The 13973-nt window shown below is 59.3% G+C and overlaps 2 protein-coding genes across 4 annotated transcripts; one reads left to right on the top strand and one right to left on the bottom strand.

Annotated features, from left to right (window-relative positions):
• Positions 1–818: 818 nt before the first annotated feature.
• Positions 819–6339, top strand: GAS2L1 (growth arrest specific 2 like 1). Of its 2 annotated transcripts, XM_072953007.1 has the most exons (6): positions 819–968; positions 1923–2574; positions 3954–4061; positions 4145–4241; positions 4328–4499; positions 5003–6339. In XM_072953007.1, the coding sequence occupies exons 2-6, from the start codon at positions 1942–1944 to the stop codon at positions 6039–6041; spliced, it is 2049 nt and encodes a 682-aa protein (XP_072809108.1). In that variant the 5' UTR covers positions 819–968; positions 1923–1941; the 3' UTR covers positions 6042–6339. The 2 variants fall into 2 exon arrangements, with proteins under 2 accessions (XP_072809108.1, XP_072809109.1); XM_072953008.1 differs by lacking the exon at positions 3954–4061.
• A 163-nt stretch (positions 6340–6502) lies between these two features.
• RASL10A (RAS like family 10 member A) lies at positions 6503–9233 on the bottom strand. Of its 2 annotated transcripts, none has more exons than XM_006213538.3 (3): positions 8608–9233; positions 7463–7587; positions 6503–7145 (listed from the first exon to the last, which is right to left on the bottom strand). In XM_006213538.3, the coding sequence occupies exons 1-3, from the start codon at positions 8824–8826 to the stop codon at positions 6878–6880; spliced, it is 612 nt and encodes a 203-aa protein (XP_006213600.3). In that variant the 5' UTR covers positions 8827–9233; the 3' UTR covers positions 6503–6877. The 2 variants fall into 2 exon arrangements, with proteins under 2 accessions (XP_006213600.3, XP_072808956.1); XM_072952855.1 differs by having other exon boundaries at positions 7463–7554; positions 8608–9093.
• Between the last annotated feature and the right edge of the window lie 4740 nt (positions 9234–13973).

Genomic DNA, 13973 nt, shown 5'->3' with positions numbered 1-13973 from the left:
CAGCAAGGCCGCTACCTAGCCAGGCCTGGCGCCCCGCCCAGCCACAGCTGGGGGCAGGATTTCCCTGCTGGTCCCAGCCAGGGCCAGATCCCTCCTCTGCAGTTTAAAAAGAAACAAGCTCTTCTTAACCCTCCAGAGCCAGGCTGCCGCCCATCCTCTGCCTTTATTCTGTGCCCAACCTGGACAGCCAGAGGTGGTCCAGGACTGGCCCTTCCCTACCACAGCTGGGGCTGCAGCAACAGACTCATGGGCCTTAGCTACCCACCTACCGTTCTGAGCCTCAGTGTCCTCATCTAAGAAACAAGTTCCCCTAAGGTCAGGGTTAACAAAGCGCATTCGATGAGGAGCCAGTCGCTGAGTGGGGGTAACAGAGCCATCTTCCCCTCCCAAGGCCAGCCCTGGGGGTAGGAAGCCCGCCTCATTTATCTGACCTAAGGAGGTCTACTCCACCGGAGGTGACTTTGCAGCCCCTGCCCCTATCGCTTCCTGAGTTGTCTTGGAGACAGGCCGCAGGGCTCACCCAGGGAGTCCATTATCTGGGGAAGGGGTATAACTAAAAACACCCAAACTGCTTCCCAGGAGACCAAGGACGGTGGAAGGGACCCAGGGAACTAGCATGGGTGAGATGGGATGTCTGGGCTGGTAGGGTCGCCTGGGGACTCTGGTCCCGCCTCCGCCCAGGGCTGGGCTGAGTCAGTCCCAGGCCCGCCCCCTAATCAGGAGACTCCAGTCCCTCCCCAACCCGCCCTGCCAGCCCGGGAACAGCGTGGCCCCTTTAAGAGCGCTCAGCCCCGCCTACCCCTCCGGGCCGGATCCGAATTCCAGGGAGGCGGGGCGGAGACGGCGGGCGCGGAGGACGCGGTGGTGGGACCGGATCGGCTGTGACTCGGGAGGCGCCTCCCTGCGGCAGCCCGGCCTGGCTCCGGCCCGGCCGGGGCGATGCTCCCCGAGGCCGCGGGATGAGCCAGGTGAGCGCGGGGACCCCCAACACCCCCTACCCACCGCACACTCATGGGGACCTGGTGGCGGCAGCCACGGCCTCTGTTCCCAGGGCTGTGTGACCTTGGGCAGCCCCGCACCCTCTCTGGGCTGAAGCCCAGAGGGCACAAGGCTGGCAAAGGCTGTTCTGAGTTCCGGCCCACACTCACCAGCCTGGGGCGCCAGGGAGGCTCCTCGGAGGAGGCGGGGCCTGGCCCAGGCGAAACTGGCCGCCAAATAACGCTCCGGATCAGCGATGAGGTGCCGGTCCGCCTGGGCTCCGCTACCCACTCCTCTGCGACCTTGAGCAAGCTCTGCTCCTCAGTTTCCTCATCTGTGAAACGGCGATAATATCACTGCGCACTCAAAGCTGACTATAGTCATTGTGATTACTTTACTATTGCTGCCGTTATGTCGTTGTTATAATGACACAATCCTTAGGGAAAGGGGGCTGAGGGTGGACCTAGGCTCTTTCCGGAGGAAGTGGGATCCACCAGCCCTGAGCAGTGGAACTAATCCCTCTTAGGTCGCGACCAGGGTTCCTACTGTGAGTCCAGGGCTGTGGGCTTCATCTGTCTAGGGCTCAGCTCTTCATCTGTCACTCAGGGCAGTAAGGATGGGTGCCTCTCTGCCCTGGCCGGAGGACTCAGCCAAGTCCCCCAGTCTGCCCCCACACCCCCGCCCCACACAGAAGAACCAAACAGCAAACACTTGAGGACACTAAATCATTTATAAAAATTATCCATTAGTTCCTCTGAGAAACGGAATGTTGTTGTACCCACTTCACAGATGGGAAAACTGAGGCGAGAAGTGTATCATAGCCAGGGCTCAAACCCAGGCATTTGGTCTGAAATGACTGATGGGTTGGGGTGTTCTGCGGCTTAGTCTGTACTGAGCGCTTGCTCGGTCATCACAGCAGTCCTGACCAGCATCCCTGCCCACAGTGACTCGGCTGGCCCGGGCATGGCGGACCCAGTGGCGGGCATCGCGGGCTCGGCGGCCAAGAGTGTGCGGCCATTCCGCTCGAGTGAGGCCTACGTGGAGGCCATGAAGGAGGACCTGGCCGAGTGGCTCAACGCCTTGTACGGCCTGGGTCTGCCCAATGGTGGCGATGGCTTCCTGACGGGGCTGGCCACAGGCACCACCCTGTGCCAGCATGCCAACGCTGTCACCGAGGCCGCCCGCACAATGGCCGCTGCCCGCCCGGCCCGTGGGGTGGCCTTCCAGGCACACAGTGTGGTGCCTGGCTCCTTCATGGCCCGGGACAACGTGGCCACCTTCATCGGCTGGTGCCGAGCGGAGCTGGGTGTGCCCGAAGTGCTCATGTTTGAGACTGAGGACCTAGTGCTACGAAAGAATGAGAAAAGCGTGGTGCTGTGTCTGCTGGAGGTGGCGCGGCGTGGAGCCCGCCTCGGCCTGCTGGCCCCTCGGCTCGTGCAGTTCGAACAGGAGATTGAGCAGGAGCTCCGTGCCGCACCCCCGGTCCCTAACACCCCCACTGCTGGGGAGGACACCGCCGAGACCTCTGCCACCCCTGGGGCTCCTGCACGGGGGCCCCGCATGACACCCAGCGACCTGCGCAACCTCGACGAGTTGGTGAGTCCCCGGATTCAGGGCAGGTGCCCGGCTTGAGTACCCAGCATTGTGTGCTCGGGGCCAAACCGCAGAGCTGGTGCCCACAACCTCCCAGGGCCCACCCGCGCATCTGCAGGACAGCTTGCCCCATGGGAAGGGTGCATGTGTTAAGCACCAAGTGTATATACCTGGCCCCAAGGAGATGAGCAGGCCCAGAGAGGGAGAGATGCTGGGTGAGGCCCTGCCTGGTAGAAAACTCAGCTCCACTGCATGATCTCCTGCTTCCTTCATGTGCTAACTATGCACCAGATAAGTGCTGGGTGCACCTTCATCCAGGGGGCTGCATGATTTGAGCCCCTCCTGTATGCCCTCCCTACACTCAGCTGCTAGACAGTTGCATCTTCATCACTGAGCTTGAGGTTGAATGGGTGCCCATGTGGTTTGGTCCTGCGTAAGGCACCTGGCACACAGTAGGCACTGAGTGAGTGCTGAGGGAGGCTCCCAGGGACTCCCACTCCCCATGACCCTGCTGCACATCACTTATCTGGGAAGCCAAGCCCAGCCTGGCTTCTGCTACTGGGAGTGGAAGTCCTATTAGGAGCTGCAGGATTAGTTCTACTCTGAGCATAGGAGGTGCCAGACCATGCCCTCAGCTCCCTCCTCCTCTTCCTGGGACCTGGATGTCCCTGACACCCCCACAGCTGGGCCAAGAGTTTCCTTCTTATCAGAAGGTTAGGACATGCTGTGCATGTCCTGGAGGTGGGTAGCCGGATGGCTGTGGGCAGAGGCTGCCACCCCACCTCATCCTGGGCCAGGGTCATCCGAGGCTCCACCTGCTCATTTTCTCAGGCGGCTCCGCTGTGGGCGAGGAGGCGGTCAGGGCCGCCCACATAGCCATCCTGGCAGCTCCCCGGGTGGGGAGCATGTGGGCAGATGTGTGCTCGCCGGGCGAGGGGCCTGGTGTGCATGTCGGTGTGTGCATGTGCCCCATGAGTCTATGGCACTCCCGTCTTGTGGTGGGGGTCCCCTGCGCTCGTGGCCTGTCACCTGCCTCCTCCCTGAACCTGGCCTTCTTGTGGGCCTCAACATTCATGTCTCTGAAGTGGGTGAAGGGGGAGTGAGGATGGGCACAGGGACTTCAAGGATGTGCCTTGTTGGGGTCCCTGGCCTGACCACAGCCCCTCTGTCTTATCCTGGCTAGCTCTCTAACCCCTGGTAGCCAATGGGGAAGGAGAGCTGGTGAAAGGCCAAGTGCAGAGGCTGCACTCAAGTCTGGGGCAACACAGTCCATGCCCCTGTTTCCCAGAAGGACTTAACCTCCTCCTGTCCCTGGAGTTGCTGACATCAGGCCCCAGGATGGACTTGACCCCTGACCACCAGCCTCTCCTCTCTGGCCTCAGGTGAGGGAGATCTTGGGCCACTGCACCTGCCCAGACCAGTTTCCCATGATCAAAGTCTCAGAGGGGAAGTACCGCGTGGGAGACTCCAGCCTGCTCATCTTTGTGCGGGTGAGAGTGAGGGGCTACCTGAACAGGCGGCAGCCCGGGAGGTGGGGGTCAGGCCGTGACCTGCCCACGCCGGGCTCCCACAGGTGCTTAGGAGCCACGTGATGGTGCGTGTGGGCGGTGGCTGGGACACGCTGGAGCACTACCTGGACAAGCATGACCCCTGCCGCTGCTCCTCCACCGGTCAGTGCCCACTGTGGGGGCAGGTGGGCGGGCGGGCACCTCTGTGGCTCCAGCCCTCACACGTTGCCTGTCCTCTGTCCCTGCAGCCCACCGCCCGCCCCAGCTGAGGGCTGGCACCTTCTCCCCACAGCGGGTGTCACCTACCCCCAGTCCCCGAGCTGGTAGCCCAGCTCCAGGGGCTGAGCGCCGGGGCTCCCGCCCCGAGGTGACACCTATTAGCTTACGCAGCTCAAAGGAGGGGCTCGAGACCCCACTCAGGTAAGAGGCAGGAGGACTCGGGGGTGAGGGGACCGGGGTTTGCCCACCAGGGCCTGGATGACTGTGCTCCAATGACTCACACCCTGGGAAAAGTTCCCGTGGGTGGGGGTGGGCCTGGCTTCCCGTCTCCAGGGCAACGCAACCAAACGAACAACACAGCTGGGCGGGCCCTGGGGGCTGGGTGGCGGCCAGTCCAACCCTGCTTCCCTCTGGCCTGCCCAGGAAACCAGAGGCCTGGGGAGAGGGAGCTTAGAGCCTTGCTTCTTCCGCTGCTTGGGGTGGTGGGTGGCCCTGGCTGCCGGAAGCCGTGGCAGAGTCTCTCACTTCTCCCTGGAAGTCCCCAGGACGGACGGAAGCCCTTGGCTCAGGCACTCACACACACCACCAGCACCGCAGGTGTCTCCCCTGCCCCCCAAACACGCGGAGGCTCGTTCCTCTCCCTGCCCTTTCTGCGCGCCAGTTGCCTCTGCATTTCCCCATCTCTCTCTTGTTCCCCTGCCCAGGACCCGGGACCAGCTGCCCCCCAATCCCCGCTCCCGCCGCTACTCCGGGGACAGCGATTCCTCAGCCTCATCAGCCCAGAGTGGCGGCCCCCTCGGCCCCCGCAGTGAAGACTCAGGCACTGGCCCCCGGCGGGAGCGGCCTAGCCGGCGGGTGACCACAGGCACCCCGGCCTCGATGAGACGGCCCCCTGCCCCACGCAGCCAATCCCGAGACCGGCTGGATCGGGGGCGGCCGCGTGGGGCCCCAGGAGGCAGGGGAGGCCAGCTGTTGGCCTCCAACCCTGCCCGGCGGGCCCGGAGCCAGAGCCGCGAGGAGCAGGCTGTGCTGCTGGTGCGTCGGGACCGAGATGGGCAGCACTCGTGGGTGCCACGGGGCAGGGGCAGTGTGGGTTCGGGCCGGAGCAGCCCCCAGACTCCCCGTGCCCACAGCCCTGCAGCACTCAGGCCTCCCCGGGCCCTCAGCCCCAGTCCAGAGTTGAGCACCACCCCGGCCAGTGTCTTCCGCACCCCCTTGCAGCTTGACCCAAAGCAGGAGCAGCAACTCTTCCGGCGCCTGGAAGAGGAATTCCTGGCCAATGCCCGAGCCCTTGAGGCTGCTGCTGGCGGGACCCCCTCTGGACCAGCCCCTGACCCGGTTCGGGCCCCAGACCCTCAAGCTCCTGACTCAGCCTACTGTTCCTCCAGCTCCTCCTCTTCATCCCTCAGCGTCCTGGGTAGCAAGTGTGGCCAACCTGGGGACTCTGGCAGGATGGCCAACGGGCTGCCCGGGCCCCGAGGCCCAGCCCTGTCCAGTTCCTCCGATGAAGGCAGCCCCTGCCCTGGTGCAGGGGGCCCACCAGATGCACCTGGGGGCCCCCTGGCCGGTCCAGAGGCCCCAAGGACCTGGGCACGAGGCCGGATGGACACACAGCCAGACAGAAAACCCTCACGCATCCCCACACCCAGGGGCCCCCGCCGCCCATCTGGACCCACGGAGCCTGGGTCCTGGCATGCCCTGCACTCAGTCAACCCAAGGGTGGAGCCAGATTCCTGGATGTGATGGACCAGCCCAGCTGACCCCAGTCCTCCATTCCTTCTCCTTTTCCTTTGTGGCCTTAACCCCTCTGCATCAGGGAGCCCCCTCCCCTGCCTCTTGGGGACCAGACCTCATGGGACCAGACCCCTTGGGACCACATGGCACAATGGGACCTGTTGTACATTCCGGTTGGGGGATGAGCATTGCTATTTAATTACTAATATTATTGAATGCCTTAGAAGAGGCTGGGCCAGCCCAGTGAGGACCTCTCCTGAGGTCCTGTGGCCCTGCAGAGCCTGACAGTAAAGTTTTGTTCCAGCTACTTGTGTCTGCTTCTTGGGGACTCAGCCATTAGGCCATCACACCCATTTGGGGACCCTGATTACATGTTGGGATTCTGGAGTTAACTGCCAGGGGCCAGTGCCTGGCAGCTCTGACCTCTAGGCTTAAGATTATCCTGCCCATCTCAGAAATGCCCGGTGCACTTGAATTGTTTACCCTTTTATTACCTCCTGAGAGGTGTGACTTAACAGTTCGTCCAGTGAAACTCCAAGAGCAGTCTGCGACTTTCCAATCACGTTCATAGCCAAGCCCCTCCATCCAATCGGATCATGACCCAATGAAATCCCAGGAAGGACTAATCTTGTCCAATGGGGCTTGGGGCCTGGCTGTGTCCAATGAAATTCAGAAAGAGGTCTGTCGCCCAGGTGACTGGGTGGGAGCGTTCCTCAGCCAATCAGGGAGGAGAGTCTGTCCTGTCCAATCCCGACAGAAGTTGGGCGATCTCATCCAATCCGGGTCCCCGGTTGTTCCAGTCAAATGGAGGCTCCCCCCGCAATTGGCGGCGGCGTCCAATTCAGTCACATGAGGCTGCAGCGCGCTGGATGCAGCGCCCCCTGCAGGCGCAGAGCCGGGTGCGCAGGGCGTGCGCGCACCAGAGCGCAGCGCAGCAGCTCACGGAAGAGACGCAGCACGTGCCAGTTGTACTTGGCGGAGCACTCGAGGTAGCCGCAGCGCCAGCCCCTGCGCACCAGGGCGGCCAGTGTGCGCCGAGGGCCGAAGCGCAGCCGCTGCCGATCCCGCTTGTTGCCCACCACGAGGATGGGCGCCTCGGGTGCGCCTGCCGGCCTGCGAGCCAGATGGAAATCAGGGTCGCTGTGCCATGGCCGGAGAAAACCTCTGTCCGTGGGTATATACACTCAGGAGCATCCCCTCCCGCGGCCAGAGATCCCCAGTAAACACTATACCCGCTTGGCCCAAAGACCGCACGAGACTGGAGACCTCCCACGGACAGAAGTCTGGCTCGGAGGGCTTGACACCAGGCCCAGGATGGCGGAAGAACCCACCCACTCGCCTCCGGCAAAGGCCCAACCAGACCAGCAAAGGCCCAACCAGACCAGCAAACACTGCTCCCCTCCCCATACGCAGCTCCGACCGCCCCGCACCTGGTCTCCGCGATGCGCTGCCGCAGCGTCTTCACGTAGTCAAAGCTGTCCGGGCTGCAGATGTCATAGACTAGCACAAAGGCGTCCGTGTCCTGCAAGTTCCAATCCTTAGGGTCTGGCCACTCCTGGGGGCGGAAGGCGGGAGTTTCCCTAAGCCCCCTTCCCACTATCCGACGCCTGGACCTTCTGCAGGGCCTTTGACGCTAAATCCACAGTTCATGCTCAGGCCTTGGCTGTCCTCATCCTTGTCTGTGCCTCCTCTCCCCCAAGTTCCCTGGGCCCTACTATCCTCATGGCCGCCTGGGTATAAATTTCCAAACCGTGCCTGAAGCAGGTCAGCCACCAGCCCTCCTTCACTCTTGAGTCTCCTCTCCCCTCACCCCTAGCATCTTCCTTCTCCTTCAGTTTCCCACAGCTCATCTCGGGTCAGGCCCCACCCCTTCCCAGAAGACTTCACTGGTAACTACTGCCTCTAAGCCTAATTACAAAGCCTTGGGCCCGTGTTCCCCGAGCCCACAGAGACCACTGACTGGCGGCAGCTGTACATGGTTAGGCCTTCCTACCTGGAATGTTTGTGCTGCTTAATCAAAACTTCAATCATCCTTCCAGGTTTATCCCAAATACCACCCCCTCTAGGAAGCCCTTCTTAATCCTGCCTACTCTTTCCTCTTCACTTCTCGAAGACATTGGCTCCAAGTATTCAAAGTCTGTCCTGGACTTTGCACAAATTACTGGACGAACCTTTGCTGCAGGTCACAGGAATGAAAGAGCAGAGAATGACCCCCTGCCTAGAAAGTACATCCCTGTGCCTGGCTTCAACCTCTCCCACTACTGCTCAGGGAGGCAAGGCCATGCTCCCCCAGGCATTCATCCTCACCCACCAGCGGAGGCAGGCAAATAGAGAGGCATTTAAGAAGGAAAAAAAAAAAAGCCACTTTGCAAAATCGCCGGGTCTTGGGCCTGGTTTAAGGCAACTTCAGGCGGGCAGAAGGGGTGAGACATACAAATACCAGGACAGACATTCATCCTTCAATCCATGAGCACAGTCGGGCACCCTGGGACCGTCCACGCGGACACGCACGTGTGTGCCGAGCATCCGCACCCAAATGCTGTCACACGCCCCTGCCCACCCCTCGAGCTGCTACCTCTAGACCCCCGGGGCTCTGACCGGGGCCAGCACCATCGCCGTCGCGGATACTCAGGTCGTAGACAGCGCCGTCGAGCAGCACCGCGGGCCGGTAGAGGCGCGGCCCGTCCGTGGGACGGTGGCGCTCGGGGTAGTCACCGAAAAGGAACTGGCGGATGATGGCTGTCTTGCCCACGCCGGGGGCGCCCAGCACGGCCACCCGCAGGCTGCCCCCCATGGCCCGCGCGCGCTGCTGCGCCCCGCGCTGGGAAGCCTCATGGGCCGGCGCCGCCCCGCGCACCCCGCGCGCCCTGCCCCGTGCTCCACGGCCCCGCCGCGCTCTTCATCGCCCCTCGGAGCACCTGGGGCCCCGAGAGGCCAGGACGGAGGACCGATCTGGCGGTGGGCGGGCAGACAGACAGCCGAGCAGGCCGACGGCAGACGCACGAGCAGCTCCAGCGGGTGCCAAGCTCGGGAGAGAGCAAACCCAGCGCGCTGCGTTCAAACACGGCCTCCGCCCCGTAACGCGACCGGAGGCGCCGCTGGCAGCTCCGGGCACCGAGGTCGGACCTCCTCGCAGCGCGGGTCCGGCGGCAGAGCGGGGCGCGGGGGGCGACGCTGCCTCTCGGCGTCTCCGTCCCTCCGTCCTTCTCTCTCCGGCGCCCGGAGTCGCCGCCCCAGTCGGCCGCGAGAGCGAGCGAGGAGCGAGCGGAGCCTCCTGGAGGCGGCGATGAGGTAACCGCCTGCCCGCCCGCCCCTCCCACCTCCCCGCTACCCGGCCAGGACGCCCCTCCCGGGAAGGGTCGCGGGAAGGTGACTGGGGTGCAGGGATCGCAGGAAGGGACCCAGCCCCCTTCGCACTCTGTGCTCCTGTCACCCGCTCCAAAATAGAAGTCCCTTCCCGCCCACGCCCCCGTCCGCTCCTCCAAAACCGCTCCTGCAAGCTGGCTCCTCACAAACCCGGCCCGCTGGAGTCAGCCCGCGCGGGTCGGATTCAGCCCAGCTGTGTGACCTTGGGCGAGTCGCCCGCACTGCACTGACTCCACTCCGCATCCATCAAAGGCAGACACCGTTTCTTGAGACCCTAGTACGTGCCAGGCCCTTTACTAAGCTATTACCTACATGATCCTTACATCGACAGCTTCAACCTGGTGTCTCTGAGGCGGGAGAAAACTGAGGCGGGACAGGGGACTCTGCAAGGTTGAGGGGCAGCAGGTGGCCCCTGACATGCAGCCTTGTGGTCTCCTCTGAGGAGTTCTTCCACCTCTGTCCTGCCCACAGGGGTAAATAGCCAGCACTAAGTAATGTGTCAAATGGCTTCATGGAGGGGGGCTGGGATAGACTGCTGAATCCAAGATGTACCCTGTCACAGCAGCTCAGCCCCAAATCCCTGCCCCAACAAGGCTGAAAGATCAGAAATTGGTCAACACCACCTTCGGCACTGCTAAGGCCAAGTTTTCTGCCTGAGGGTTCACCTGTAGCTTCCCTCAAACCCTGCAGCCTGCATGCTAGATTGCCAGAGCCCTGCTCCCTGGAGCTGGAGGGAAGCTCCTTCCCCATCGGGGCTTGGGAAGTCTGGCTTTACCAGCCTCATCCTCTGCCTCTGCTTGCCTACCCACTGTGGGGTGCACCCACATCTCTCACCAGATGCCCAGGTACTGGACGAAATGCACAGACATCTGTTTCTGCGCTGACCAAGGATTTCACTTCTCTGTCTCTTCAACAAACATCCCCAATCTTACTGCTTGCCAGTATGCTGAGATGGATTTTAAAAAGAAAGAAAAAATCCCTGCCTTAATAGAGAATGTTTTAGAATACATGGGATCCTGGAATTTTATGAGCACAGACAACATGCCCACCCCAGGCTGGGGTAAGTGGAGGAGGGAGAAGGAGCAAGATTCTGAAGTAGGGAAGGGGGCGCATCCTCCAGGGAGCAGGTGATGGCAACCAGAGTGCATTTTCCCAGAGCACACTGGATCAGGGACCTCGGTCTGCTTTCACTCTTCTCCTCAACCACCAGGGAGTTCAGAGTCAAGAGTTGTGGCTACATCTGGCAGGTGTTCCAGGTCTTCAGGCCCAGGGAGTGGGGACCCTTGGCTTTATCTTCCTTTCCTGCTGTGATTTTTCCCTTCACCCGGTTTCCCCTCTGACTTCTTTTCAGGCTTCTTGGTTTTGTGAGCTGCCTCAAGTTCTTTGAGGAACAAGTCAGGGAGTAAATAAACTAGGTCCCCTTTCCCTGTTGGCACTGAGCAGGGTGTGGGGCTGACATCAGGATCCTTAGGGCTGTAGGTGGGGCCCACCCCTGCCTGGAGCACCCTCTCTTCTTGCCGTCACATGTGGGAGCCAACTCTGGGCATCCCCTGGTCCTTTCTCTGGAAACCTTCCTCATTTCACTTTCAGACAGAGCACCCTCTTTCTTGGGCAGGGCTTCCCTGGGAACCACAAACAGGGCTGTGTGTGAGGCACCTCCAGGCCCCAGTGCGTGGACTTGGGATGATGGAGGACACTCTGGACAGGGTATGTCTGAACGCTGCCACAAAGCGGACTCCACAGGGGTGACATGTTCCCGAGGAAGCTCTCCCATCAGCGGCACCAGAGGTCATTCCAGTTTATCAAGGACCTGTGACATGCCAAGCCCTGATCATGGCTGCATGCTCATTGAGGCTCAGACAGACACAATGATTTGCCCAAAATGATCCAGCAGGAAAGTGGCAGCATGGGGACCAGAGCCCAGAACCTTAGGCCACTGAGCTTGACTTTGTGAGAAGCCCAACTTCATCAGGGCCCAGGAGCCCAAAGGGCTTCAGGAGGAGGTCCTGTGTGGAGGGACTTTGAGGAAGCCCCAGTTACAAGGGGGCTGAGCTGAGCTGTGACAGGAGTGGGCAGTCTGGTGCCAGGCTTCCCGAAGACTAGCAAACCAGGGAATTTGGGCTGCCTGTCGGCCTGCGATGTGAATTTGGAAGTTTCTCTCATCGGCCCCCACCCTCTTCCCCAACGAGAGGCAGTGGGCTGCCATCTGTGCCACCACTGCTCCCATGCCCCTCCCATCCAGTGCTCCAGGGAGCATCCACCAGGCATCCAGGCATCTGCTCCTTCAGCACATGGGAGCTGGCCCTTGGCATATGGTCTGCCCTCCATGTCTTGTGAGGGAGACAGACATTCAGCCAGGTGCAGACAGATGGAAACGGTAGCACAGGGCTGGTTCAGGCCTGGGGCGCTGAGGGGACCCAGGGGAGGCACAGCCTGGCTGAGGCGGCGCTTGGGAAGGGCCTGATGACATGCTTCAGCTGAGCCCTGAAGGGCTGAGCCCTAGAGGACTGCACCACAGACAGTGGGTGGCTGAGAGGCAGCTCTGAGGGCCTGGGCAGGGACAGGGCTGGGAGGGGAACTGTGTCCCCCGATTCATTGCCCACAGCCTCCCGGCGCCAGCTGGGTGTCCACCTGCCACCTGACCTTTGTCCCCACAACTCTTCCCCATCCTGCCTGATCCCAGCCCTTCCCTGGGGTTGAGCACTGTGGACTGTGTCCAGCTCCCAGGGGTACTTGCTCTGGACTCCTCAGGCCCAGTCATTTGGGTCAGTCCATCGACCATTCATCATGGTCTGTCCTGCCTGTTAACCCCTTGTCCCAGCTTAACTCACCCCCTGAGCCCTGAATGGGGAAAACCCTTACCACTCAGATGTCTCACGCACGGTGGGTCCTTGGTGGCCATCGTAATGCCACCCACTGATTGTAGCCAGTGCGCCCCCTGAAGGTGGCGGGATCTTACAGCTATCGGGACACAAGGAGGCAGTGTAGGGCGGAGCTTCCAAGCCTGGGGAGTGAGACTTCTTGTGTTTGAAACCTCCTCCCCAGAGGTGTGTCATCTGCACAAGTTACTTAAACTCTCTGAACATGTTTCCTTCTCTAAACAGAGTAATAATGGTCTTGACTTCACAGTTGCGGGATGACACGAGATGATCCAAAGGGGAAAACGAGACAATTCAGTAAGGCTGGGGACTAAATTTACACATACAAAATAATTTCATTTTATATGCAAATAGCCGCTAGTTTACAAAATATCAGGGAGGTGTACGTGCACACACAGGATGTAGCCATTTCCTGGTTCTGTTTACTGAGAGGGACTGGAAGTGCCACCTCACGAGCAACTAGCACACCTGGCACCCAGATCTTGGTTTCTGATACTGAAAAAGCAACCAGGCTCCCTGGAGAAATGGCTGATGTGAGGCCTGGAGCAGGACAGATACAGGTCAGCCTGCAGCAGCTCATGATATTGGAAAGTAAGGAAATCTCAAAAGAAACCAAAGGATGAAACCACGTCAAAGGGACACAGCCAACTTGAAAGAGGTCCCAATCATCACAGCTTGAGCAATTTAAGCAACAAGATAATTAATGCACTTTTGGTTTAAACCCAAATTATATTGTCTTTTTTTTTTTAGTGGAGGTACTGGGATTGAACCTAGGCCCTTGTGCATGCTAAACATGCACTCTACCACTGAGCTATGACCCTCCCCCAAAACCCAAATTATAAAATAAATATCCATGAGTCCAAGCTGATACAAATGATTGAATTAATAAATAAATGCAGAAGAAACAAATTTTCCTTACAGAAGAATTCCCAATATTTTATGTAGCCGCTCCCTGCCTCCATACTCCTCCATGGGTGTCGGCTGCACTTGGTGACTTGCTTCCAAAAAATGGAGTTGAGGAAGGGGAGGAAGTCCCTTCACGGCAGAGGAAGCTGGAAACGACCTTGGCCGAGTGATCCAGGCTAATGTGACTGTGATAAGTCATGTTGATAGCGTGTCCCCCGACACCTTTGTGGTCTCCTTCCTAAAACCCTGTAACCCTAGTCTCACCATAAGAAACATCAGACAAACCCAAACTGAGGGACAGTCCACAGAATACCTGACCAGCCCTCAGAATTGTTAAGGATAAAGAAAAGCTGAGAAACTGTCACAGACCTGAGGAGGCTCAAGAGATAATGACGAGCACATGGAACGTGGGATCTGGGAACAGAACGAGGACGTGAGTGGGAAAACGAGTCAAATCTGCATAAAGTCTGGCGTTTAGTTTACAAGTTATATGTTATATAATTTACGTTATTTATTTTATATTGTAAATATATGTTATTCCTATACTTGTGTGTTTTATATTGGCAAATATATATTTACATAAACATATATATATATATAGAAGAGAATGGAAAAGATCCCACTTATAAAAGGAACCAAGAAATAGAAAATACTCAAAAATCTATGTAAGAATAAATGTTCATGCAAGCACTTGTAAATGAAGAAAATTTAAAATATATAGATGTAAAAAGAAAGCAACGGAAAGACATATACTCCTATATTCGGGTATAAAGATTAATATTATCACTGA

The sequence above is a fragment of the Vicugna pacos genome, chromosome 32 (genome assembly GCF_048564905.1).
Source record: "Vicugna pacos chromosome 32, VicPac4, whole genome shotgun sequence".
NCBI lineage: Eukaryota > Metazoa > Chordata > Mammalia > Artiodactyla > Camelidae > Vicugna > Vicugna pacos.
Note: the sequence above shows the minus strand (reverse complement) of the source record. Positions and strands in the feature narration are given on the sequence as shown.